The 23808-nt window shown below is 52.5% G+C and overlaps 2 protein-coding genes across 10 annotated transcripts in view; one reads left to right on the plus strand and one right to left on the minus strand.

Annotated features, from left to right (window-relative positions):
* Positions 1–126: 126 nt before the first annotated feature.
* LOC122365722 (26S proteasome non-ATPase regulatory subunit 7-like) lies at positions 127–7654 on the plus strand. 7 transcript variants are annotated; one of them, XM_043337169.1, is made up of 2 exons: positions 127–143; positions 6167–7654. In XM_043337169.1, the coding sequence occupies exon 2, from the start codon at positions 6218–6220 to the stop codon at positions 7265–7267; it is 1050 nt and encodes a 349-aa protein (XP_043193104.1). In that variant the 5' UTR covers positions 127–143; positions 6167–6217; the 3' UTR covers positions 7268–7654. The 7 variants fall into 7 exon arrangements, with proteins under 7 accessions (XP_043193104.1, XP_043193100.1, XP_043193107.1 ...); XM_043337165.1 differs by lacking the exon at positions 127–143 and adding an exon at positions 196–284; XM_043337172.1 differs by lacking the exon at positions 127–143 and adding an exon at positions 216–231.
* A 1232-nt stretch (positions 7655–8886) lies between these two features.
* The window catches only part of LOC122365724 (glutamate-gated chloride channel-like), a 102134-nt gene continuing 87212 nt past the window's right edge, over positions 8887–23808 (minus strand). For all 3 annotated transcript variants that reach the window (XM_043337173.1, XM_043337174.1, XM_043337175.1), the window contains 2 exons: positions 23010–23131; positions 8887–11837 (listed from right to left, as the gene is read on the minus strand). In XM_043337173.1, the coding sequence (XP_043193108.1) occupies positions 11711–11837; positions 23010–23131 (249 nt within the window). In that variant the 3' untranslated portion in view covers positions 8887–11710. The remainder of the gene's footprint in view (positions 11838–23009; positions 23132–23808) is intronic.

Here is a 23808-nt window from a genome sequence, read left to right on the forward strand (position 1 = left end):
AGCGCAAATGTGCCGCACTATTATACACAGCAGGGTGGACGACGGTGAAAACAGGGCGCCTGGGGCGATTTGATCAAGGTTCGTTAAATTTACACGTGACGTTTGTGATATAGAAGGCCCATGGAGCGGGAGAAGTTCCAAATGTCACGTGACTAATATGCCCTCCGGCGCCCTGTTTTCACCGGCGTCCAGCAGGGTATATTGAGTGAAATACACAGCGCGTTGCGTGTTGTTGGTAACCGGCGTGATGGTATAGGACGTCTGAGGTTATAATTGTCTTTATTGTAAGTCATTGTGCATTTCATAAGCTTCCGTACTTCGTAAAATATCATGGCTGTGTATGCAACCTCTGGTAGTGACCTTGCTGTAAAGTTTGAACAACTGACAGAGCAGCAGATGGGCAGAAAGGTCAGTCTCTCTGACATTTCTGCCATCTCAGGTCACACCGGTATCTACCGAGCAAAAATCACTGATGATGAACTCCGCAGGACTGTGCTGGAGAAGGCAAAAACCTTACGGAACACAGAGTACAATGACGTTTATATCTCCAGAGATCTCACATATGCCCAAAGGGCAGAACTTTTTGCCCGTCGGAAGGCCAGGCGGGAGGAGCTTGCACAGACCCAGGATCCAGCCGGGGATGGTCCCCAGAATAGAACTGGCCCCCGGCCCTCTGCTTCTGGGGGAGCTCCCCCACAAGATGCTCAGGGAAACTAGTGCCCATCCCAGACTGTACTGGCAACCTTCAAAATACTAGTGTTATGAAGTTTATGTTGACAAACATCAATGGGTTGCCATCAAAATTCAACTTGCTTAGGGAAAATGCCACAAAGCATAGTTGGGACATTATTTGTGTTACAGAGACCCATCTGCTTCCTCATCTTCTCAGTTCCATTGTTGAACTTCCTGAGTACTCACTCATTCGTCATGATACAAGTGGGCATGTATATAAGCATGGGGTATGCTGCTATATTCATAATAAACATACCTTTGACACAGTGTCTCATCCCCTTGCAAATGTTCTTTCCTTTCGTATTACTTTACTGAATATCTATGTACTAATTGTGTACAGAGCCCCATCAAATTCGATGGAATCAAACCAAGTGCTAAATGAGTACATTCTTAACTTCTGTAGCGGCAAAGAGGTCATCTTGTTAGGCGATTTTAACTTACCTGCAGTTGATTGGTCCAGCCTGTCTCTCCACTGTCCCCCCCTCGAACAAATGTTCCTCAACACTTGTCTCTCCCTTGGCCTCCACCAGTGGGTTACCGAAGCAACCTATCCCAGGTCGGGCAATATCCTCGACTTAGTCCTCACCACTGAGCCTGATCGGATTGGATCCATCAGTGTTATGGCTCCTCTACCAGGCTGTGATCATTGCCCAGTGTCCTTTGACTACATATTTGACAGCGCTGCCTTAGCTGACACGATGCCACAAACTCAGTTGCCTAACCAGAGAGATTGGCACAAAGGAAAGTTTAGATTAGCCAACCAACTGTTGAGCGAAGTCAACTGGGACTTCGAACTGGCTTACTGTGATGTTGATGCATCCTACAATAAATTTTCCATGATCCTCAAGCAGGTGACAACTGAATGTGTCCCTCTTAAATCCCCAAGAACCTGTACGCCACCTTGGTCTACCAGACCTCCTACTAGCCTTATTAACCGGAGACATCTTGCTTGGTCTAAGTATAAGTCGGCTAGGAAGCAGCTTGGCCGCCACTCTGGACTGGCCCGTAGTAGCTATGCCACTTTTGCCAATCTTAACCAGCAGTGCAAAACATATGCAGTCAAAGCCCAAGCTCAGTATGAAGAAAGTCTTATCCTGAGATCCCAGGATCACCCGAAGCTCCTTCACTCCTACCTTCGAAAGAAAAAGACAGGCCGACCCACTGTGGGCCCACTCACCTTGCAATCGGGCCAACTCATTGACGACCCTAAATCCATGGCAGACCAATTCGCAGACTGTTTCTCCTCTGTGTATAGTAGGTCCGTCCCAAGGCATCCACATCCTCACCAGCAATCAGATGGATTGCTTGAAAACATCACCTTGACTCAGGACCAAGTTCTTCAAGGTCTTCTCCACCTTGATGGCAGTTCATCCATGGGGCCCGATGAAATCCACCCCCTTCTCCTGAAGAACTGTGCCACTCACCTAGCATACCCTCTGACTCTCATACTCAACCGATCCCTCCAGAATGGGTCCTTGCCATCTGCCTGGAAAACCTCTCTGGTTGTACCTATATTTAAGAAAGGGGCGAGATACAACCCTCTCAACTACCGCCCTATAAGCCTTACGTCTGTTCCATCCAAGCTAATGGAGAGGATAGTTTGTAAAGAATTAATGTCCTACCTCGAATCCCAAGAACTTCTGAACCCTCACCAGTTTGGCTTTAGATCAGGTAGATCTACTGTTGATCAGCTTCTCCTGGTTTATGACATGGTGTCAAGACAGACTGATTTAGGTGCAGTTAATGATGTGATTCTATTTGATTTTAGCAAAGCGTTTGATGTGGTGGTGCACGACCTTATTATCGATAAGCTGTTCAGCCTTGGGATTCGCAGTAGATTACTAGAGTGGATAACCTCCTTTCTTAAAGATCGAGTTATGAAAGTGTGTATCAAGGGCCAATCAAGTCAGCCTAAAGCAGTGCTGAGTGGTGTCCCACAGGGATCTGTTCTTGGACCCATCCTTTTTCTTATTTATATTAACAGCATTGCATCCCAGCTAAAGAGCAACTACAAACTGTTTGCCGACGATTTAAAAATCTATTCTTGTACAGACTCCAATGGTCGATCAGATGTAAATGTTCTTGCATGCCAAGACGTACAGGAAGACATTAACATTATTCATGCAACAGCCTTGTCTTGGGGTCTTAACTTTAATGCAGATAAGTGTGTAGCACTCCGTTTTGCTAGATCTTCTCCAGGACTGGACCAACCCTCATACTTTCTAGACGGAAAACGGATACCAGTAGAAGTCAAGGCAAAGGACTTGGGTGTTCTTGTCGATGTCAAGCTTAAATTTCACGATCATATACAGGCTACCGTCCATAAGGCAGGGGGGATGGCTGAAAGTCTTTTAAAATCCACAGTTTGTCGATCCGCTAACTTTATGCTTTTTCTATTTTTGTCTCATATCCGACCGATTCTTGAATATGCGTCATGCTTGTGGAACACTGGGTATGTGCAAGATCTTCGTGCGCTTGAAGGAGTCCAACGAAGGTGGACAAAACATATTGACGGCATGGCGGGCCTTGACTATGGAACACGCCTAAAAAAGTTGGAACTATATTCAGTGTATGGTAGGCTTCTGCGGGCTGACCTGATCCTGTATTGGAAAATATTTAATGCTCAGTCCTGCATCCACCCCAATGACTTATTTCACACACCTCCATGCTCTAGAACCAGGGGCCATCGTCATAAGATACATATTCCCTCCACTGTCACTGATACCCGGAAGCGATTTTTCTCTGTCCGATGTATTCCGCTATGGAACTCTTTATCGCCGGATGCCGTTTGCGCACCCAATCTCAGAGCGTTCAAGCGTGCAATAAACACTCATTTGCAAAATGAACTATATAAGTTCATAGAATAGGTATGCACTGTGTTATCCGTGTATTATCTCACAGCGCTCAAACGTGCAGTAGACTTTCACAGAATGAACTCTATGAGCATGGAAATAGGTGTACACTGTATTATCTTATATATACTTATCGGAAATTTTTATCGATTCTAGCAAAACTTGTTAGCACTGTGTAACCTGTTAGGCGCATGATTCCAGTCAAGTCTTGCATGACATTACCATATGACTGGCTTAATTTTTGGCTGGCGCGTCTTATATGTGTAGGGTTCTGTCTATCCTCTAGCCTATCCTTCCCTGCCTACTTACAGACTTGATGGAACCCAATGAGGTAAGAGCATGAGGTAAGAGCATGCATTTTTACGGAGCGAAAGAAGAATGAAGGCATTTGGGTTTTAGGTCAGATGGTTCAAGACGAGTCTGAGTCACGCAGGGCCGAAGGCATCATATCATTGTCATTGCCATTGAGTCACCTGTCACGCATCATTGCCTTCGTATCACGCTTTTATTCCTAAATTTGTGTTTAATGTCTTCTAAGCAAAGTGTCAGTATGACCACATGTTACCACATCTTACATCACCTTAGTTGGTCATCGGGATAAGAGGCCACTTGGCCTGTACTGGGGATGGCAATCATGACATTCGACTAGTGCTGGTCCGGCGGTATCATGAACAACAATATGCCACTGAGGATTATCCATGTCATCATGTCTTTGTTCAATATTTGGTTACTTTTTATTTTGATTTGTTTGATGAATTTGGCTTTTTGGCATTGGAATATTGTGATGAACCAGACTGCAAAGTACCTACAAATTGAAATGCAAAGAGTGATAGTTATAATAAGAGCTTTGACTGTGCAGGGGCAATCAGGCAGCATGGGGTGCACGTTTCCTGTGTGCGATGTGTAATTTACTTGGGGCAGTACAGGGCCGAACTCAAGCCGGCCCGACAAGCGAACTCAAGCCGGCCCGACACAAACTCAAGCAGGCCTGAACTCTGTTTGGTCGCTGCTTTTAGCAGCATTGGGATGCTGGTTTTCCTATATAATATAGAAGTTATTGCTGGCGCTTCTTGGCCTCTCATTGGTCGAATGAATGAATGAACCACATGAATTTGACCAATGAGGAGCCAAGAAACAGCATGAGCAGCATGCTCGCAGCCTGCTGATAAAAAGCTGTGACCAAACAGCGCCCTGATGACATGCTTACTGGACTACTGCATGGGTGTATTACTTTCTATTCGGGAGTTTAAGGGGGGCTGGGCCACGGAAGTTATCCTTCTGTTGCAGTTTTTCACATTGGAAATTGAAGTGTGAATATTTATATCTGATGGTAAAATTCAAATTATAATTTTTCATTGCTGGCTGGTGCAGATTTTGATTTCCAGTTTGGCTGTTTTTTGGCTCTTTACTGGTGTGGATTGTCACCCTTATCTAGCTGGTATGGCTTTTCAATTGTTTGCTGCTGCCACACTTTGCAGTCTGGATGATGGAATGCACAGATTGACAGAATTTGAACCCATGTGTCTCAGAGTCTGGGCACTACAGTGAAGGAAAGCTTGCTATGCAAGTATTGGCTACTGCCTTCCAGTTGGTAATCTGGGCAGCAATTGATGAGCTGATTTGTGAATCAGAAAAAGGGCATTTTCACAATTTGACCAATCTTGAATCAGGTTTAGTTATGCTCTGGGGTGCGGAGCTGGAGCCGGCATATTTTGCCCGGAGCCGGAGCCGTGAAAGCCCGGAGCCGGAGCCGTCAAAAAAGGGGCGACTCCGGCTCCTTTTTTTGAAGAGGAAAAAATTATTGACCTAGTTCGGTTTGACAGTTCAAGGCAGTAAAACAATAAAACATGTGGTATTTAAATATGAAAATAACCTTGTTATGCAAATACAGAAGCAACGTGCATCAATCCCATCGTCTTTTTTTCTTCCACTCGTATTTAATTGCATAGGGGATGTACTGAGTATTGGAGCCGGAGCCGCCGGAGCCGGAGCCGATTTCTTTCTCCGGAGCCGGAGCCGGAGCCGAAGCCGTCTGCAATTTCCATGGCTCCGCATCCCTGGTCATGCTTTAAAAAAAAAGCATGACCAGGGATGCTATCCCTGGTCATGCTTTTTAAACAAATTAAGTGGAAATATTTGCTTTGAATAGGATATCCAGGAGTGCACCATTTCATCCCTAAGAAAATGGATAATTGATTAATATTTCCAGCTTTAAGAAATAATGCTTTCCATAATACAAATATACCATTAGTATATTGGGCTGTAAGATGTTTTATCACATGATTTTCCCAATGTTTTCTTTGTAAGTATAAGTACACACTGCACTAATTTGCTTTTGCACAAGATGTACCTATTATTTAGCTTGTTTCAAACACATCGTGCATATCGATATTGATATGGTGATAGCATCACTGATCTATTGGAGAAATTCCAAAAAGACTAGTTGGTGACTCCATTGGAACAAGGTACTCAAGCTATGTAGTCTTTACTTAATAGGTAGGTACTTCATGCAACAGTGGTATGTGGAAGAAGGTAATTGACCAAGATATTGTATGTCTTACACAATGTTTCTCTTCTTTCAGGTGAAACTGTTGAGTACCTATTTCTGGTGAATTCTGCTGTAAACACTCAAAATGGCTGCTGCGGCTGTGTCCAGCTCCAAAACTGAGGACCTCAAGGTCTCCATCGGTCCCAAGGACCTGGAGCTGAATGTGAAGAAAATCATCGTCCACCCGCTGGTGCTACTCAGTGTCGTCGACCACTTCAACCGCATGAGCAAGATCGGCAACCAGAAGCGGGTGGTGGGGGTCCTGCTGGGCAGCTGGCAGAAGAAGGGCGTGCTGGACGTGTCCAACAGCTTCGCCGTGCCGTTCGACGAGGACGACAAGGACAAGTCGGTGTGGTTCCTGGACCACGACTACCTCGAGAGCATGTACGGCATGTTCAAAAAGGTGAACGCCCGCGAGAAGATCGTCGGCTGGTACCACACGGGCCCCAAGCTGCACCAGAACGACGTGGCCATCAACGAGCTGATCCGCAAGTACTGCGCCGACTCCGTGCTCATCATCATCGACGCCAAGCCCAAGTCGATCGGACTGCCGACCGAGGCGTACGTCGCCTACGAGGAGGTGCACGACGACGGCACGCCCACCTCCAAGACGTTCGAGCACGTGCCGACCGAGATCGGCGCCGAGGAGGCCGAGGAGGTGGGCGTGGAGCACCTGCTGCGGGACGTCAAGGACACCACCGTCGGTACGCTCTCGCAGCGCATCACCAACCAGCTGGTCGGCCTCAAGGGCCTGCTGGGTCAGATCCGCGGCATCCGCAACTACCTGCAGCAGGTGGTGGACGGCAAGCTGCCAGTCAACCACCAGATCGTGTACGCGCTGCAGGACATCTTCAACCTGCTGCCCGACATCACGCACGGCGACCTGGTCAAGTCGCTGTACGTCAAGACCAACGACCAGATGCTGGTGGTGTACCTGGCCTCGATGATCCGCTCAGTGATCGCGCTGCACAACCTCATCGACAACAAGCTCTCCAACCAGGATGTCGAGAAGAAGGAGTCGCAAAGTAACAAAAAGGACAAGGACAAGAAGGACGATAAGGATAAGGACAAGGATAAGGACAGCAAGAGTGACGACAAAAAGGACGATAAAGACAAAAAGGACTCTAAGAAGTGATACTAAACTGTGCATATGTTATTTGTGTTTCAATCTCTGGACTCTGTGCTGGCTGGTGACACCCGCGTGGATCCGTTATTTAGGCACACGGTGGCGTCGTGGCATGTCCCCAACTTACGGAGGCAGATTTGCGGTAGGAAAAGTGCTGGTTAGACTTTTGTGGCATATGCTTTTGTACAAATGAAACTCAAGTCATCACCAATGACAAGTCCGTTCCTGAACAACTGTTAACACTCCCCATCATTTGGAAGTCTCAGAGTGACCCGCTACTCACGTTTTGAACTTATCCGTAAAAGAAGGGTGCAGGCACCGAACGCAATTGTGTGTTCATGTTGAGATCATTTGTGAGCGCGTCTATGGAAGCGAGCCAATACAAATCTCACTGTACCGTTGGGTAAATGAATGGTTATTTTTTTGTTGATACTTGCTCGAAACGGCGAGTTGCGCGAATGGGGGTGGATGTCACTATCTGCGCCAATCGATTATGCTAAGTCTGACAAACAAATCGTTCGTTTGGAAGCAAACAAATGATAAATCTATCAGATCAATGACGGTGTTAGGCGTGTATTAAAACTAATGTCAATATTAATTGTAAGCGGCAACAAATGAGCAGCAAAATCGAATAGGTCAACAAAAAATAATACGCAATGCAATCACGCGTTTGCATTACTATCTTACCATTTCTACACTCAAATATTATCTAACTTCGGCTATATACGGACTGTGGCAGAGCTGTTACTGTAGTTGATCGGTGTGCGGGGCGGGATCCATTAGCTGAGCCCCTCCTCTTCTGCCTCCCCGTGTCCCGTCCGAGCCAGCGCCCGGGCCGTCCAATAGAGCTCCCCGACTCCGGGCATCGTTTGCCGCGGCTCTCCCGGACCGGAGCGGAAATATTCCCTGAATATTCACAGCCGTCGGCCCTCCACTCAGCAGTCTATCGGGCCGGGCGGCGGCGCTGTCGGCCCCCCGCTGTGACCTGTCCGCCGCCAGCGCCGCCACCGACGGCTGCCGGCGACAGCCAGAGGGCCTGACGGTAACGAGGCGCCGACCTGGGATACCGAACGACCGGCACTGGGACGGCCCGCGCCGGGATCGGTGGGACGGCAGAGAGGTCGGCCGTATGAGGCAGAGGAGCGGGACCTCAACTTATGGAGACAGATAGGTAAGACGTAGGGAAGGCGCCTGTCATACTGTCGTCGCGTACGTTTTTGTACGAATGAGAAGTTCTCACCCGCTTTACGGACTGGCAGCTATCGACTCTCACAAAGGTTACTAATAGTTAAGCGGTACTTTGGCCAGGCAAATACCTCGCACCACTAATCTCGATATGCATTGATAACTGTCGATTGGGCTCAGCCTTCCATGTCTTTTCCATCCTGACCTGGGCTGACCCACTCGTGGCCTTACACACCTGTCACTCTGAAAGCTCGGGAAGCACAGGCCGGTTGCCCCGAAAGGTTTTAGCTTGGTAGCCCCAAACCAGTAGCGTCCCCTTGCTTGGTTCGACAGACGGCCCTCGATGGAGGCGTGTTTGCCTGCGCCGAGACGCCCCGAGCGAGATCAAAGGGATGCCGCCGCCGTTCCCAAACGTCAGCGCTCTGTCAGAACTGATCAATCGGGAAATATGCTGCGGGCGGTCGAGACCGCCCTCTTCTCGATGGGAGAGCCGCGATCGCGCATATCGCCGACGGGTAGAAGGGTTTCGCCGCTGTTTTCTCCACATCACTGTCAATTTGGTGTTCCTTTTTGTTATTGCGTTTCATATCAGGCTTTCTTTTGTTGTCAGAAGTGAAACCAAGCGGGGCTTCTGAGTGACCGAGGCATCGCGATATCATGAGAGAATTTCTCTCAGTGGCCTGGTCTGGGCAAACATTGGCGAATTTCTCGAGCGACAATGGCGTCGTTTCATCGCACGGCAAAACAGCGACCGTCGCCTCGGCGAAATGGCCGTCATTAATCCGCTGCGCTGTTATTGGTGAGGTGTCCCGACCGGCAGCAGCCGAGGACCCAGAGACCGGAACAGCGACGCCACAAGACGGACGCAGACGGAGCAGCACGTCGGGCGGTTGATGGTCGTCAACTTTTTCTCCGAGCTCTTCAGATTCAGAGCTGAAGAGAAGTAGTGAAGCTAAGTTGCTAGTTTACTGTCACATTAGTGTACAACTCCTACCACTCGATACCACAAGTTGTTCAATTAGTCCAATGCTCGTAACGCCCTTGAAAAGGTCTATGCCTTTGCTGCACTTGGCCTGTGCTTTCAAGTCAACAGTTTCAGCATAAATATTGGTTCGGCAGATATCGTCCGTGAGCCTTTAAAGATTAAGAATTCTCTATCGATACATGGGACTGCTCAAGTACCAAAATGTCATCGAGCTGATGTTTTGCATTGAAATTACATTAGCGAGTCTATAAAGTTCATCCGCATGGTCCGAGTTAGTTTCACCCACTGAGCCCTGGAAGTAAGCCCGCCAGTCTTAGCCGGACGCCGCCGCGACGGCTGTCCGCCATCCTCCCTGGTTTGAAGGAGGCGCCGCAGTGCTGAGTCGGCGGCCGCGCCGTGCCAAGCCGGCGTCGGCCGTGACTGCAGCGCGCGCCGTCCTGACGTTAATCATCGCCTATTGAGCTCGCGTCCGGCGGCAAATTGTGGCGACATTTGTAGGTGTGCCGGCGGGTAATGAGTTGGTCGGAGCGCGGCGCGCCGCTCCCTCGGGACCGGCCGACTTCACAGGCGCGCGCGGAGAGCGCCCTCACAGCGCGCTGATTGATCCGCAGATGTCAAAGAGAGGTGACAGTGACAGAGGTGCTGAACGGAGCGACAGGACACGTCCGCTCAGCGCTAGGGGAGTTGGCGTGAGAGGACTCACGTGTCAACGCGGTGCGCTCACCGAACACACCGTCCAAGTCATGCAACAGTATCAAACACGGGAGCAGCCTCCGATCATAGATCCTTTACAAACACTTTTTCTCAGTTTATTTATTAAAATGACGCGAACTAACACCTACCCAACAACGGGCCGTTGAGAGCGGCGCTGGCACCACGGGGGCGCGCCCTGCCGGTGTGCGCATGTCGAAATGACTTCAGACACTAGTGATGAGATGTGTCGGACCCTAGGATGAGACGTGTGTGCGATGTATGTGAATGTCCGCACCATTGACCGAGCTTAGTTCGACGGGAGTTTACATTGACGGACTATTTCGTGGATCAGAAGATTGGAACTACGAGTTAAATCTCCTCGAGTAACAATAAGCGGAGAACACAATGCAAATACACTCAACCCCACTACTCGTTTCTAGCTCCCGTAACTGATAATCGCTCTCCCAGTGACTTGGTCGAGCCGTTACAAAACTCGCCCCGGGGTGCGTTGTCGCTACATGAACACAGAGTCGGTTCGTTTTGCCTGAGGTTAGCGCTGGTGGAATGTGTGACCACGACCGGCCAGTCGGGGACAACCCGAGACGACCACCTCCCGGGGCGGAAACAGAGCGCCGCGGCGAGTTAGCAGTCACCCAGCGGCCAACAGAAACAGCCGCTCCCGGGCGGCGACAGCTCACACCGAGACGTGGGCGACGCCTCCCCGGCTGCCCCACACCCGGGTAACCGACACGGAGCACGGAAACAGAACAGTCAGAGAGCACACACAACGAGACGCGCCCGAGCAGCGGCGCCGCGGCAACTCAGAGCGCGCAGTGAGCCAGTGTGCCGGCCGCGGCGCGGGGCACACACCGGGCGGCGGGAAGCGAGCCCACCGCCAACGAAAGACAGCGCACCACCCCAGCGGCCGGCCGGCGTCTGAGCAACGCGTTACGGGGCGTCCACTCGCTCCGTTCCAACCGGCAATTAGCCGATCGGACAGTCGGCATCCTGACAGCAGTGGATCGGCCCGGTCCGACCGTTCGTAACACTCGAACGAGCCCCCGAGCGCGCCCCTCCCGCCGAGAAGACGATAAACTCTACCGCGCAGTAACGCCAACGGTTGGGCGGAGCTCTTATAAACGTGAGACAACTCGTAACAGCAGGGGAGCCACGTCGCTCGCGCCGATCGTCCAGCCGAGCGACTGGCGGCGCAGGATTGTCACCGCAGCACATTGTCAGTATCACAATCGCGGTGGCCGTCCCGGTCAGGCCGCCCAGCCGTCAGTCCACCGGTGAGGGGCCACCACAGTCGGTCCGTCGAGGTATGAGCATTGAAACCACCACTTTTCGATGGGTTGCACGAGAGACGCGGCTAGTATTCCGTCCCGGGGTCCACTCAGTCAGCCCGGTAATCTATCCCGCGGTATGCGGACTGCCATTCACCCCATACACTCCATGCTCGTGTACCGCTAGCTGATATATGTATCACTACCTCGCATACACATCTGTGAAAGTGGAAACATTGGCACAGCGTGCTGGCGTTGCCGGTCGCGCCGGGTCGCCAGAGTTTGTCCGTGTGCCGCGGAGGCTCACTTCATCTCCTGGCCACCGTCCTGGAAGATGTACGTCGCCCAGTAGATCATGTTGAACAGGGCGAACACCAGCGGAAAGGTGATCCGGGCGATGACGTCTATCCGTTTCGAGCGCGTCGGGAACCTGTCGAACGAACGAGACACGGTCAGTAGGAATCCTCTAGGCTAGGAGCTAGAGAACTGATGGTACAATGATGCGGCAAAATCGAAGCCGGACAAGCATCTTTTATTTGGTGCCACAAGAACAAGTAATCTAATATTTAGTAAAGTCCAGCCAAAAGGATATTGCAAGGCACTATTGCAGCACACCTAATAAGAAAACCGAGAAGCCAATGCAAGCGATCAACGCATTTGGTTGGGTTTGATAAGGACAAGGAACTGCGGATGTTCCTAGTAATAGCCAGGAAGTTACCTACTCAATGCGATAGTTATTGGAATTTCGGAAAACAGCGAGAGAAATTGTCTTAAGAACTTTCAAATTACTTCAGTTGGCTAAACATAAGCGTTTCCACTTTGTGACAGAAGAAGTTGTGATGTATCCCAGGACGGCATGTCGCAAAGTTTGTCCTCTAAGACGGGACAAGTTTACGGGGTTTCATATAGCTGGGTACGATCTCTCAAACTTGGGACAACCGATTTAGCACGACTGACTGCACATTCCGAGAGAAAACAGCGCTGGAAGCATCGCTATAATACACCAGAGAGGCCTGAAAGATATTCATAAGGCACAGACGCCGTCAAACACGATAAAGCCAGCATCATTGATCATCCGCTGTTCAAACTTTCCATTACCAACACTGGGAAGATGGATGTGCTATCGGCAACAAAATCTCACCCTTAAAAACAACAAAAAACATCGCTGTGATAAACTTTTGTACTTAGCCACCCGTCGATCACCCGTACCTACTGAAGAACAGGAAATTTTCGATGAGCCGAAACACCCTTTCATTTCCGTACAACTGAGGTCGTGACCCCGTATGGGGTCAGATCACTAGCCGGGCGCGGCCGGTCCATTCATCACGAGCCGCTCGGCAGCCCAGTTCGTCTTGCCCGTCTTAGCGGCGGCGGCGACGGCCCGGCCGCAGACTGCCGCGCCCAGATAGCGGCGCTACTCGGTCATATTAATCCGTTCGAAGTCAGCAGCGCGGCGCTCCTCTGTCAGCGCACTGGCGGCCGGTGTCACCGCACGGCCCCCTGCGCCCGCTCCGCAGGGAAGGCACCGATCAGCCGCTCGGAGACGGCACACACCAGGCCGCCGCCGCGAATAGCATGATGAAATATGCACTGAAATATTGCCATGACCTACGACGTCCATTGAAGGCATGACCTATGAATAGTGCAAGGAAATAAAAAACCTAACGGCAAAGCGACCACATGCATTAGCGAAACAAAGTGCACCATACGGAGCCTCAGCCGACCATCGAATATAATCAAACGAGAGACGCCCAGTAACATGTCCATCTATCCAACAGACTTCTTGGAGAAAAGGGAAGCATTCCATGTCGACGGCACACCGAATTGATGAACTATAGAACGAAAGAGTACTGCGTGCCCTTCACTTCGAGAACGATGTGAAAAGAAGGAGCAGGGAATCGGCGTATTGATTCGTCAATTGAAATGAAGTTCCGTCTTCGCCCGTTGACGACCTATTTTCCGCTATTAAAGATGGCCCCCAGTGAAGCCCCTCCTCTCGTCCACCGTGGAAGCCTCTCTGCTTTAATGACCACTCAAATCACGCCCACTGTCCAGCGCACAGATCTCAGTCTGCCGAAAGACAACGTCAGCACCCATAAAGTCGGCACCAATTGTCATAACTGGTCATTAACGGAGCAAATCATTTAGAAAACAGCCGAAACAGGACATCAAATCGGCCGTAAACGCGGTCGTCTTGGCGATGCGTGGGTCGCCCGTGCGGGGGCGGGGGCGGGGGCGGCTGCCGCCCACTCGCAGCTCTGTGTGGAGAGCACACACTGCTGAGCAGAGCCGCAAACACGGCAGCCGGCTCTAGGACGGTCCTCAGAACCACCGTGGATGCCGCAGAAATACACCGCCACCACAGAAACAAAAATAACGGAAACATTGGCACTCGGCCATGCCGAAACAAAAAGGGACTCAGAAAATGCTGAATAAGCATCATCCAGCGGAAGCTTATCACATAGTATATTTTCATGTTCATATTCATGATTGGCCATGGTCCAATAGCCCGAGGTATTTATAGGAGAATGCTGTTTCTCCTTCAGGCTCCATCGGAATTATCATCAATTTTCGTTAGTATGCGGCTCTCAATAACGATTTCGCCAATGTCGGACAATAAAACAATAGTCTACATGCAATGTGATGATTATTGGAAAACCAAACCAAGATTCGAAACTAAACAGGCAGTGCACATTCGTAACATCTATCAAAATGAGTGATCAAATGTTTGAGCTGACCAACATATCCTCCAGGTTGACAGTCGGATGACTGGTCGATAACCCGGGAGTGATATCGACTAACCAGACCACGACTCAGACCGACAGTCAGACGCCCCCCAGACCGTGACCTTCCACAGGGAGCCTGCCGGGCCGTGTGCGGTCGGCGGTCGCCCACCCCGCCCGATGTCACGGCCGGCTGCACAGAGCTGCAGCGGCGGCCGGCCGGGACAGGTACCGCCGCTGCTCTCTCCGCTCTGCCTCCTAACGAGAGCCCCCGGGGAGTCGCCGGCGCGGACGACGTTCGACCCATCAGGCCGGGCCCTGGGTAGAGGGCCGTGCTCGCCCAGAGGTCGGGGCAGAGGTCAGCGCGGTCACGGCGTCTGCCCGCACAAATGAACCCGAAACGATTGCATCTGCTCGCAAGTCGACGTCAATGATTAATCCGTGATTATCAAATCGTGGACCTGCTCAGTCACGACATCTCATATCTATTTACCTAAGCAGCTGAGGTCGTTAACTGGAACCAAACACAAAGCCAGGCTGACAGCTCGTGCATCAAGAGCGTTTGAATCAGAGCTAACTATTGACCGTGGACTGCCGTGCTAACGTCGGTCTGTCTATCATTGACCGACGCCGTTGTCAAGTGCGGTGATCGACTCAGCGGCGCCGCAGAGACGTGGCGAGCTGACACTGTGACACCGGCGCTGCTGATATTGTGAAACCGGTCCTGTTGTTATTGAAAATGGACTCGCTGATATTGTGACACCGTGACTGCTGATATTGGGATACAAGCCTGGCTGATATGACACCGGGCCTGTTGTTATTGTGACACAGGCGCTGCTGATATTGAGACACCGGCCCTGTTGTTACTGTGGCACCGAGTCTACTGATATCGTGACACCTGTGCTACTGATATTGTGACACCGGCGCTGCTGATATTGTGACACCAGTGCTGTTGTTATTCTGACACCGGCGCTGTTATTGTGACATCGGCGCTGTTGTTATTGTGACACTGGGTTTGCTGGTATTGTGACACCGGCGCTGCTGATATTGTGACACCGGCGCTGCCCGTGCCTAGAGATGACACCGCCAATCACGTTCGATCAATACGACGCCTGGGGACCGGCCGCGGCACTGCACGTGACCCGACCGCAGCCGCGTCCCGCCGCACTACCGCCGACCGCGTCAGGGCTCCTCTGGGACCGGCACTGTCGCGAGCGCCAGCGACATCAGCTCAGGGCCGCTGTCCCGATATGAGAGACATTCTCCCATTGGATACGTGGTTTGGTAGTGCTAATATGCTACAAATTACGGCACTGTATCGTGATATTGTCCGACCGGCGACCAGACAGTTTCCATTGGAATTGTAAGCGCACAGAGCTTAGGCACGTTCTATGCTGATATATTCATATATGTATGTACCGTTACAACTTTTGAAATACCTTGCATCCGCATTCGCAGCGAACGAGCTAGTTTCCGATGAAACTATATGTCGCCACGTGTCCTCTGGTATTTCACACGCCAACGACACTTATTTAGCCGGATGATAGACAAGGACTGTAGGAGAGCGATGGGTAGATCAGGATGGTGAGGAAGACGCCAGCCGCTGCCCGATTCCAGCCTCTCGATGGCGAGACCACTGTAATCGGACAGATCAACCGATACTCCGGCGCCTCGATGGCAAGGTTAGCCGGAGCCGACTGGTCGCACCCCTGTCTGAGCGGAGACCCCGCACCCGAGCCTCGATGGCAAGACCCGGGGAACGAGTTTAAGCTCAGTGACTCGATGGCGAGACACTGTGGCCGCCTCCCTCACACACCCCGGAAGAGGCCGTGTTATGAGTCCCGGATGAAAGGAAATGATCGGCTACTCGCACGCTATGAAGACTCGCTGCTGTTCACTGTCCCGTCCCCTTTTCCACTGGTCCAGCTCCTCTCCACACCAGTTAAGATATTTTCACTTGCTGTATTGTGCACCACCACCACACCACAGCCAGAGCACCACTTCCACCCACACAGCGAGCACTTCCCCGCCGAGCATCCAGAACGAACTACCCTCAACAACCGCGCGCTGACCCGAGGTCACCTCGCATGCGCCCCGAGGGCAGGAGCCCAAGCAGCCAATCACCGGGCTGCTTGCTATGGGGCCAGCTCAGTGCCGGCATAGCCCCAGGCGCCACGTGGTCGGCCGGCCGCCACATGGCCCGCTCGGTGGTCCGGGCGGCCCGGCCTGCAGCCGCCGGTGCTAACATCCCCCCGCACCGTGTTGCACTGCAGGGCAACACTCACGAAAGGTAACCGGCGTGCTGCCGTACACATCGCGTCGCTAACACATATAAACCATTTCACATTCCAACAAATACAATGCTATTTCTTGAAACACCAGCAAGTATAACATGAAACAGAAAAATAAAAACACTTCCACTTCGTTAAGCAAAGTTTAATGATGGGTATCAGTGGTATATCCCCACCGACGCACAAAGGCGACTGGCGACGTCGTCGCTGCTAGACGAATCGCTGCCGCCCAAGCAGAAACCGCCACATCCGAGGAAGCTACCGCCCGAGCTGATGTAGCCGAGGAGGTTGCCGCCGCCCGTGCTGAGGTGGCCGAGGAGGCCACCGCCGCCTGCGCCGAGGCCGCTGCAGCGCTCACGGAGACTAATGCCTCCCACGCTGGAGATGGAGAGACGCTGGAGAGCCTCCAGACTCAGAGGACCCTTGGTCCTCTAGCGCTTGATAGCGATGTGTCAGGATCGTGTAAACCCCGCTGGTTTATCTCACGGTTACGGAGATGCCTATGTTTTGTCTCTCCCAGCCCCTCGATGGCGAGGCCACTGGGAGCAGACGAAAGGGTCGATGGTTCGACCTCTCGTTGGCGAGTTGACCTGGGCGTCATTTGACTCCGACGCCAGCACGCGTTGCAGGTCAGCTCGTAAATCTCTGCAAGTCTGTTGGCCACGAAGGTCTTGAACCGTCGAGTTTCATTATCAAGGTACTGCTGGATGACCTTGCTGTCCGTCCAGCAGAAGATGTCATCCGGCGGCTGAGTGATCTCCCCGAGGACGGTAGCCACCAGACGCGCTCCAAGAACGGCTGCTTGCAGCTCCAGACGGACAATTGATAGTCGCTTCAGTGGAGCGACTCTGCACCTGCCGATCAGGAAGCGACAGTGGTGTAATCCATCGCTCGAAGTTGTCCTCCAGTATGCCACAGCGCCGAAAGCACTCTCTGACGCATCGCAGAACACATGAAGTTGGCGTCGCAGTGTCCCTGGGCCGCTGGGGTTCACGCAGCGTTGCATCACGACTTCGTTCAACTTCTCTGCTTCACTCAGCCACTCCAACCATTGGCTCAGCTCAGGTTCGGGTAGTGGCTCGTCCCACTCCAGATGTTTCCACCAGAGTCGCTGCATCATCATCTTTGCTCTCACGGTAACAGGAGCAGCAATCCCCAGAGGGTCAAAGATTGTTGACACTTTGCTGAGCACACCACGCTTGGTTGCACTCACTTCTTTGGCTTGGAGACGAAACCCCAATGTGTCCTCGTCTTCCTCCCATGCGATGCCCAGCGTCTTTTCCGCGGTGTGCGAGCTCCTGAGACATAGGCTCGCAAAGGCGCTGGCTCTCTCACTCTCTGGAACGCCTTTCAGCACAGCGGGGGAACTGCTTCTCCACTTCGTGAGGTGAAAACCTCCTCTCTCCAGTGCCTCCTTCACGTCAGCGTACAGCTGTTTGGCGGCGTCTTCCGTCATGCAAGAGAACAGGCAATCGTCCATGTAGAACGACTTTGCCAGTTGCTCGGGACTTCTGCTGAGAACCTTGTCTGTCTCCGCTCCATGGTCCAGAAGTGCTTTTCTCAGCACGTAGTTGGCCGTTGCCGGTGATGACTTCGCGCCAAAGATGACCACCTCCATCTGATAGACGTCAGGCTTGCGGTGTCGCTCCATATCTCGCCATAGAAAGCTCGATGCAGGCTGGTCTTCTGTCCTGATCCTCACCTGATGATACATCTGCTTGATGTCCGCTGTCACAGCGATCAGACCTTCCCTGAAGCGCATGATCACCCCAGGAAGGCTTTGTAGTAGATCTGGACCTGTGACGAGCTTCGAGTTCAGTGATACACCTTGGTATGTTGCCGCAGCGTCGAAGACGATTCTCAGCTTTCCTGGCTTGTTCGGGTTCACTACTGCGTGGTGTGGCAGATACCAACGCTTCTCCTTCGGTTCGTCCGCTTCTTCTGCTGAGAGCTTCCTTGCGTGACCATCCTTCACACATCCGTCGATGATGGCTTGGTACCTTGTAGCCAGTTCTGGCTGCTTGTCGAGTTTTCTCTCGATGGACTGAAGACGTCGGTACGCTTGGTTCCAGTTGTCCGGCAACATCGGTTCGTCTTCACCCCACAGAAGTCCAGCTTCATATCTGTCCCCCACCTTCCTGGTCTGCTGATCCAAGATTCGCATAGCTCTGAGATCTTCTTGAGATCGTGCATCAGAGCTGTTGATCATGGTGCCGAAGGCCTCGGTCGTCCACCAGTCTTGGACCAACTCTTGCAGACCCTCCAGAGCGTCTTCGGGAGCACGTTGACGCACGAACATGACTTGCCGCATTGTGCTTGGAATCAGGGTGGATATCGATCCCGTCAGGGTCCAGCCAAAGTCTGTCCGGATAGCGACGGGCATTCCGGGGCCTCCCACCCTGACCTCTCGCTGCAGCACAGCTTCCAGAATGTTGGCACCAAGTAGAAGCTCGACGTGTGCGCCGTTGTACTGCTGTAGGTCCAGGTCCTGCAAGTGCTTCCAGCTGCGAAGCTGCTTGCTACTCATGCTGGGTGGGGCCACGTTCAACCTTGGCACAGACCACACCTCGGGCACGACGATTCGATTTCTGCTGGTCGCTGTGCTCAGAGGACTAACCGTCAGCTGAACTCGAAGAGACGACTGTCTGGTACCGCTTCCTTCGATGTTCTGTAGCTGCAGATTCTCTCGGACTCCAGGGACCCCAACCTCTTCCAAGACATCTTCACAGCAGAGCGATGTCTGCGCTCCCGGGTCCAGCAGTGCTACTACGTCTCTCTCCCCGTTTGGGCCGTGAATCCGCACCGGCACCAACTGCAGCAGTGTGTCTGTCGTCTCTGTGAGAGCCGTGCCGACGATGCGACTTCCTTCTCGTGTCACTGTTTTTGGTTCTGTTTGGCTTTCTTCATTACAAGCGGCGCTTCTGTCCACATGTATGAGTCGGTGATGAGATGCATTACATCCATTCAAGTTGCATCGTCTTGCAGAGCGGCAATCCCTCATGAAGTGACCCTTGTTCAGGCAGCCCCAACACAGCCGTTCTTTGCTCACTACGACCAGCCTCTCCTCCACCGTCTTCGACTTGAACTCCGTGCAATCCTGAAGCTTGTGCTGTTCCTTGCACAGGACACAGAACCAGCGACGTCGGTTGTTTTCCGTCTGGGAAGACGTGGCCGACGTAGTCAGAGTTGTTCGTCGCGCCGAGGTCTCCCGTGCACTCGTGGATGGCCTTTTTCTTTCTGGATCGCGGTTATGGTTGGCCGAGTTTCTCAAGATGGCAGTCTCTGTCTCCAGCCACTTGCTGAAGATCTCCAGATCGGGCTGCTTGGGATGCATCTGATGCACTTCTCGTCCCCACTGGTAGGACAACTCCGCAGGAAGCTTCAATACCACTCGACGCAGATTCTCGATGGCTCTCAGATCATTGTAGTGGTTCAGAGCGCGCAGCGTCAGCACAGTGTTGCTGACAGCTGAACTGAACCTCTCCACTGAGGCGATGTTGTTGATTGAAGGAGCTGGGGTCGCAAACATGGAACTGAGATATGCTTGACTGATGTCGCCTTCTCGACCGAAACGCTCGTGCAGCCTTGCCAACGCCTGGTGATACATCTTGCCATCGAACAAGAATCCCTCGATGGCTTGATGGGCGACTCCATCTACTGCTTGCTGTAGATGCGCCATCCGCTCCGTGTCAGAGAGAGATGCCTGATCGTGAACCAGTGCTCTGAAGAGACTGATCCAGCGCGGCCACTCACTTGGTTCGCCTGTGAACCGCGGTAAATTAAGACGTGGAACACTGTTGGTAAAAGCTGACATCCCAGGAGGTGGATGCCCGTGCTTCTCCTGCCCTTTGCTGTTTGATGTCCAGTTGTCTGGGTTCAGAGATGAACCATCCACCTCCACTTCCGGAGCAGCTTTAGGTCCTTGTGGTCTTGGACCAGGCACATAGTCGGGTACGCTCGAGCGATGCGGTGGTTCGGCAGCTTGATCCACCCCCGCACCTTCAGCAGATGCCTTTCTTCCTTTGACAGCTGCTTCGTCGAAATCATGCCGACGATCCCAGTTCAATTCGTCTTCCGCAGCCTGATACATGTGCACCTTCCGAGCAGCTCTGTCGCGGGCCTCTTCAGCTATTCTGAGCTGTAGCACCCTGTCGCGTTCATCTAATTCCTGTCTCTCTTTCATGTTCCGACGACTCTCTTCCATTTGAGCTTGGAGGTCCCGCAGCTTGCGATCAGCGTCCTCCAGTTCCACAGCAGCCTCTCTGGATCGAACTGAAACTGCGGTGCCTGCTGACGTGTGTGACTTGGCACGACTTCGAGTGTGACGGGAAGTGGCAGCTGATGACTTGGCTTCATCCAACTCTTGAAGGTACAGCTGGATCTTCCCCCGAATAGCCGACTCTTCTTCTTCAAGATTATCAGCGTATCCCTGAGCTTCCTCCAGTTCTGCGTCATTGAGTTTGGTTTCATACTCCTGATGAACTTTTCTCAAATCAGAAAAAGCTTCTTTCAGCCTTCCGTTTACTTCCTGGATACAATCGCGGTTCCGATGTCTTGCTATCTCTGCCTCTAACACCTTGGACACCCTCGTCACGACAGCCCTCTTGATACCACGCAGTCGTCGCAGACCAGCAAGCTCTTGATCTCTAACATCCTTAAAAGCTCCATCTGCAGTGGGATCGGGCCGTTTGACATCCTTTGCCTCTTCTTTTTCTATCCCCATCTTCTCCTGTTCAGCTCACTGGTCGCAATCCGGCCCGCGGAGGACCAGAAATGTCGCCACGTGTCCTCTGGTATTTCACACGCCAACGACACTTATTTAGCCGGATGATAGACAAGGACTGTAGGAGAGCGATGGGTAGATCAGGATGGTGAGGAAGACGCCAGCCGCTGCCCGATTCCAGCCTCTCGATGGCGAGACCACTGTAATCGGACAGATCAACCGATACTCCGGCGCCTCGATGGCAAGGTTAGCCGGAGCCGACTGGTCGCACCCCTGTCTGAGCGGAGACCCCGCACCCGAGCCTCGATGGCAAGACCCGGGGAACGAGTTTAAGCTCAGTGACTCGATGGCGAGACACTGTGGCCGCCTCCCTCACACACCCCGGAAGAGGCCGTGTTATGAGTCCCGGATGAAAGGAAATGATCGGCTACTCGCACGCTATGAAGACTCGCTGCTGTTCACTGTCCCGTCCCCTTTTCCACTGGTCCAGCTCCTCTCCACACCAGTTAAGATATTTTCACTTGCTGTATTGTGCACCACCACCACACCACAGCCAGAGCACCACTTCCACCCACACAGCGAGCACTTCCCCGCCGAGCATCCAGAACGAACTACCCTCAACAACCGCGCGCTGACCCGAGGTCACCTCGCATGCGCCCCGAGGGCAGGAGCCCAAGCAGCCAATCACCGGGCTGCTTGCTATGGGGCCAGCTCAGTGCCGGCATAGCCCCAGGCGCCACGTGGTCGGCCGGCCGCCACATGGCCCGCTCGGTGGTCCGGGCGGCCCGGCCTGCAGCCGCCGGTGCTAACACTATAGGTACATCAAACTGCATAGCAGTTTGTGCGTAGGACGCTAGGCTCTCTTTATCCTGAGTAGCTGAGAAGCATTCCGAAATATTCATTTGCATGATATAGCAGAAGTAATCCCGACGAGGCATTCAGCTCCAGCGGGTTGAGGAGGTGCGCGTTATATTGAGAGGACGTCCTACGCGCCCGCCGGCGCAGCGTTAATTTCTTCAGGACGCCAGCAGCCCCGCTTACTAGCTTGCTAAAACTTCCGCGCCCGAAACGAAATCCCTAATAAAATGACTAGTCGCCTCCACCCAACTGAGCCAACGAATAGCCGAGCTCCGAGTCAATAGCTCCTCTGTTGATAAATCGCCAGAGAAAAGAAGGCCCAGCAGGCCCTCTAAATCTGAAGAATCCGAGAAACGTTACGAGCTTTTGTTGAACCATGTGTTTCGAACGCAGCAAAACTGCCACACTCCACGTCATAAACTGAGTTTACAGGGTGCTCCGGAAGCAATATCGGAATCGGACGATTGTGCGACGTGAACGGACCTCTGTCGGTCAGTGTACATCTGCGAGCAGTGGTGGCCGGCCACAATCCGCGGGTAGCGGCAGATGGAGGGCCAGTGACGCCGACATCCAATGCATTATAAAGCAATCGGACGGGTATCGTTCGGAGAAATTCGCCCGCCCAAGACGCTTAAAGGATCCGATGATGTGATTGGCTAAATCTGCCGGGAACAATCTGGACGGCGAAGATAATGGCTCTGTCAAATACGTCTGGTCCCCGGGTGCTGACTGTTATCCAATAGACTCGTGATAGCGGTAAGAGCGGGCACACCAACCTGAGACAGGGTCGGATTAGAAGGATTGAATATCATTTTCCACTTGTTTAGCTGAGAAGGTTTTGACACAACACGGATTACAGTATTTCTTTTTTCAGAAAGCCAGATGCCTTGCCGAGCCACTCCCATACCGATCGCGTCCCACCCAGTTGACGTTCGGTCAGACAGTTCAGTCTCTACTCACCCCTGTCCTGACATCCAGGCCCGCTCGACCCCGCCGCACGCACTCACTTGGATAGCCAGCTGCGGCAGCAGCCCTTGTGGCCGCCGCCGACCTGCATGTGAATCTCACACTGACGACTCTTGTCGAAACCGCCGCTGTTGCCACGGTCGGCGCGGTGCACCAGTGGCCGCTGAAACAAACAAGATACGTCAGGTCAGGTCGGGTCAGGTCGGTGAAAACGAACCCACATGCAGGACCAGACACTCAAAGTGCTGTCTCTGCGCTTATACAAGCGTACAGCGTAGCAATTTATGGTGGACTTTGTCGTTGGACACTTCACAACAGAACAACAAGGAGTCGAAATGACTAAAATGTCGACACTTCTACCAGCTTCTCTAAGAGAAACGGTACACCACTCCAAGCTCAGCTTACACAGTAAGTGTACGCACTACACGTACGTACACATAGATCACCGCCTCGGCTGCGATCCAGCAGTTCCGGCCAGACAGCCACCGAGCCGGCCGGCACCGTCTCACACGGCGAGAATTGCACCGAGCGGCCGCCGCCGGCCGCGTCAGACACTGAGCCGACGGATTTAGGAGGTACGAAAGCGACTCCAGTTCGCACACCGTGAAATCACTTTCCGTCCAATTCGACACGGCGGAGTCTCGGGAGAGTCGGGCAATCTAGTTAGGTTTGGGCGGCCCACGATAAGCCCGCCGCTGGAGAGCGCCGCTGTCTCGATGGTCTGCAAACTGCCAGTTAAGCTGCTGTCGACGTGACCCCGACAGCGGACCTCGGCGGAGACTAGCCAGCCGACAAGTGTCCCGAGTTACCTACCTACTGCTGCTCATCGCTTCACGTTTA

Source organism: Amphibalanus amphitrite, unplaced genomic scaffold, assembly GCF_019059575.1.
Source record: "Amphibalanus amphitrite isolate SeventyFive unplaced genomic scaffold, NRLGWU_Aamphi_draft 000759F_arrow, whole genome shotgun sequence".
NCBI lineage: Eukaryota > Metazoa > Arthropoda > Thecostraca > Balanomorpha > Balanidae > Amphibalanus > Amphibalanus amphitrite.

Bases quoted from the DNA above. Each gene is read 5' to 3' on its own strand.
- LOC122365722 (XM_043337169.1), top strand. From the start codon at position 6,218: ATGGCTGCTGCGGCTGTGTCCAGCTCCAAAACTGAGGACCTCAAGGTC.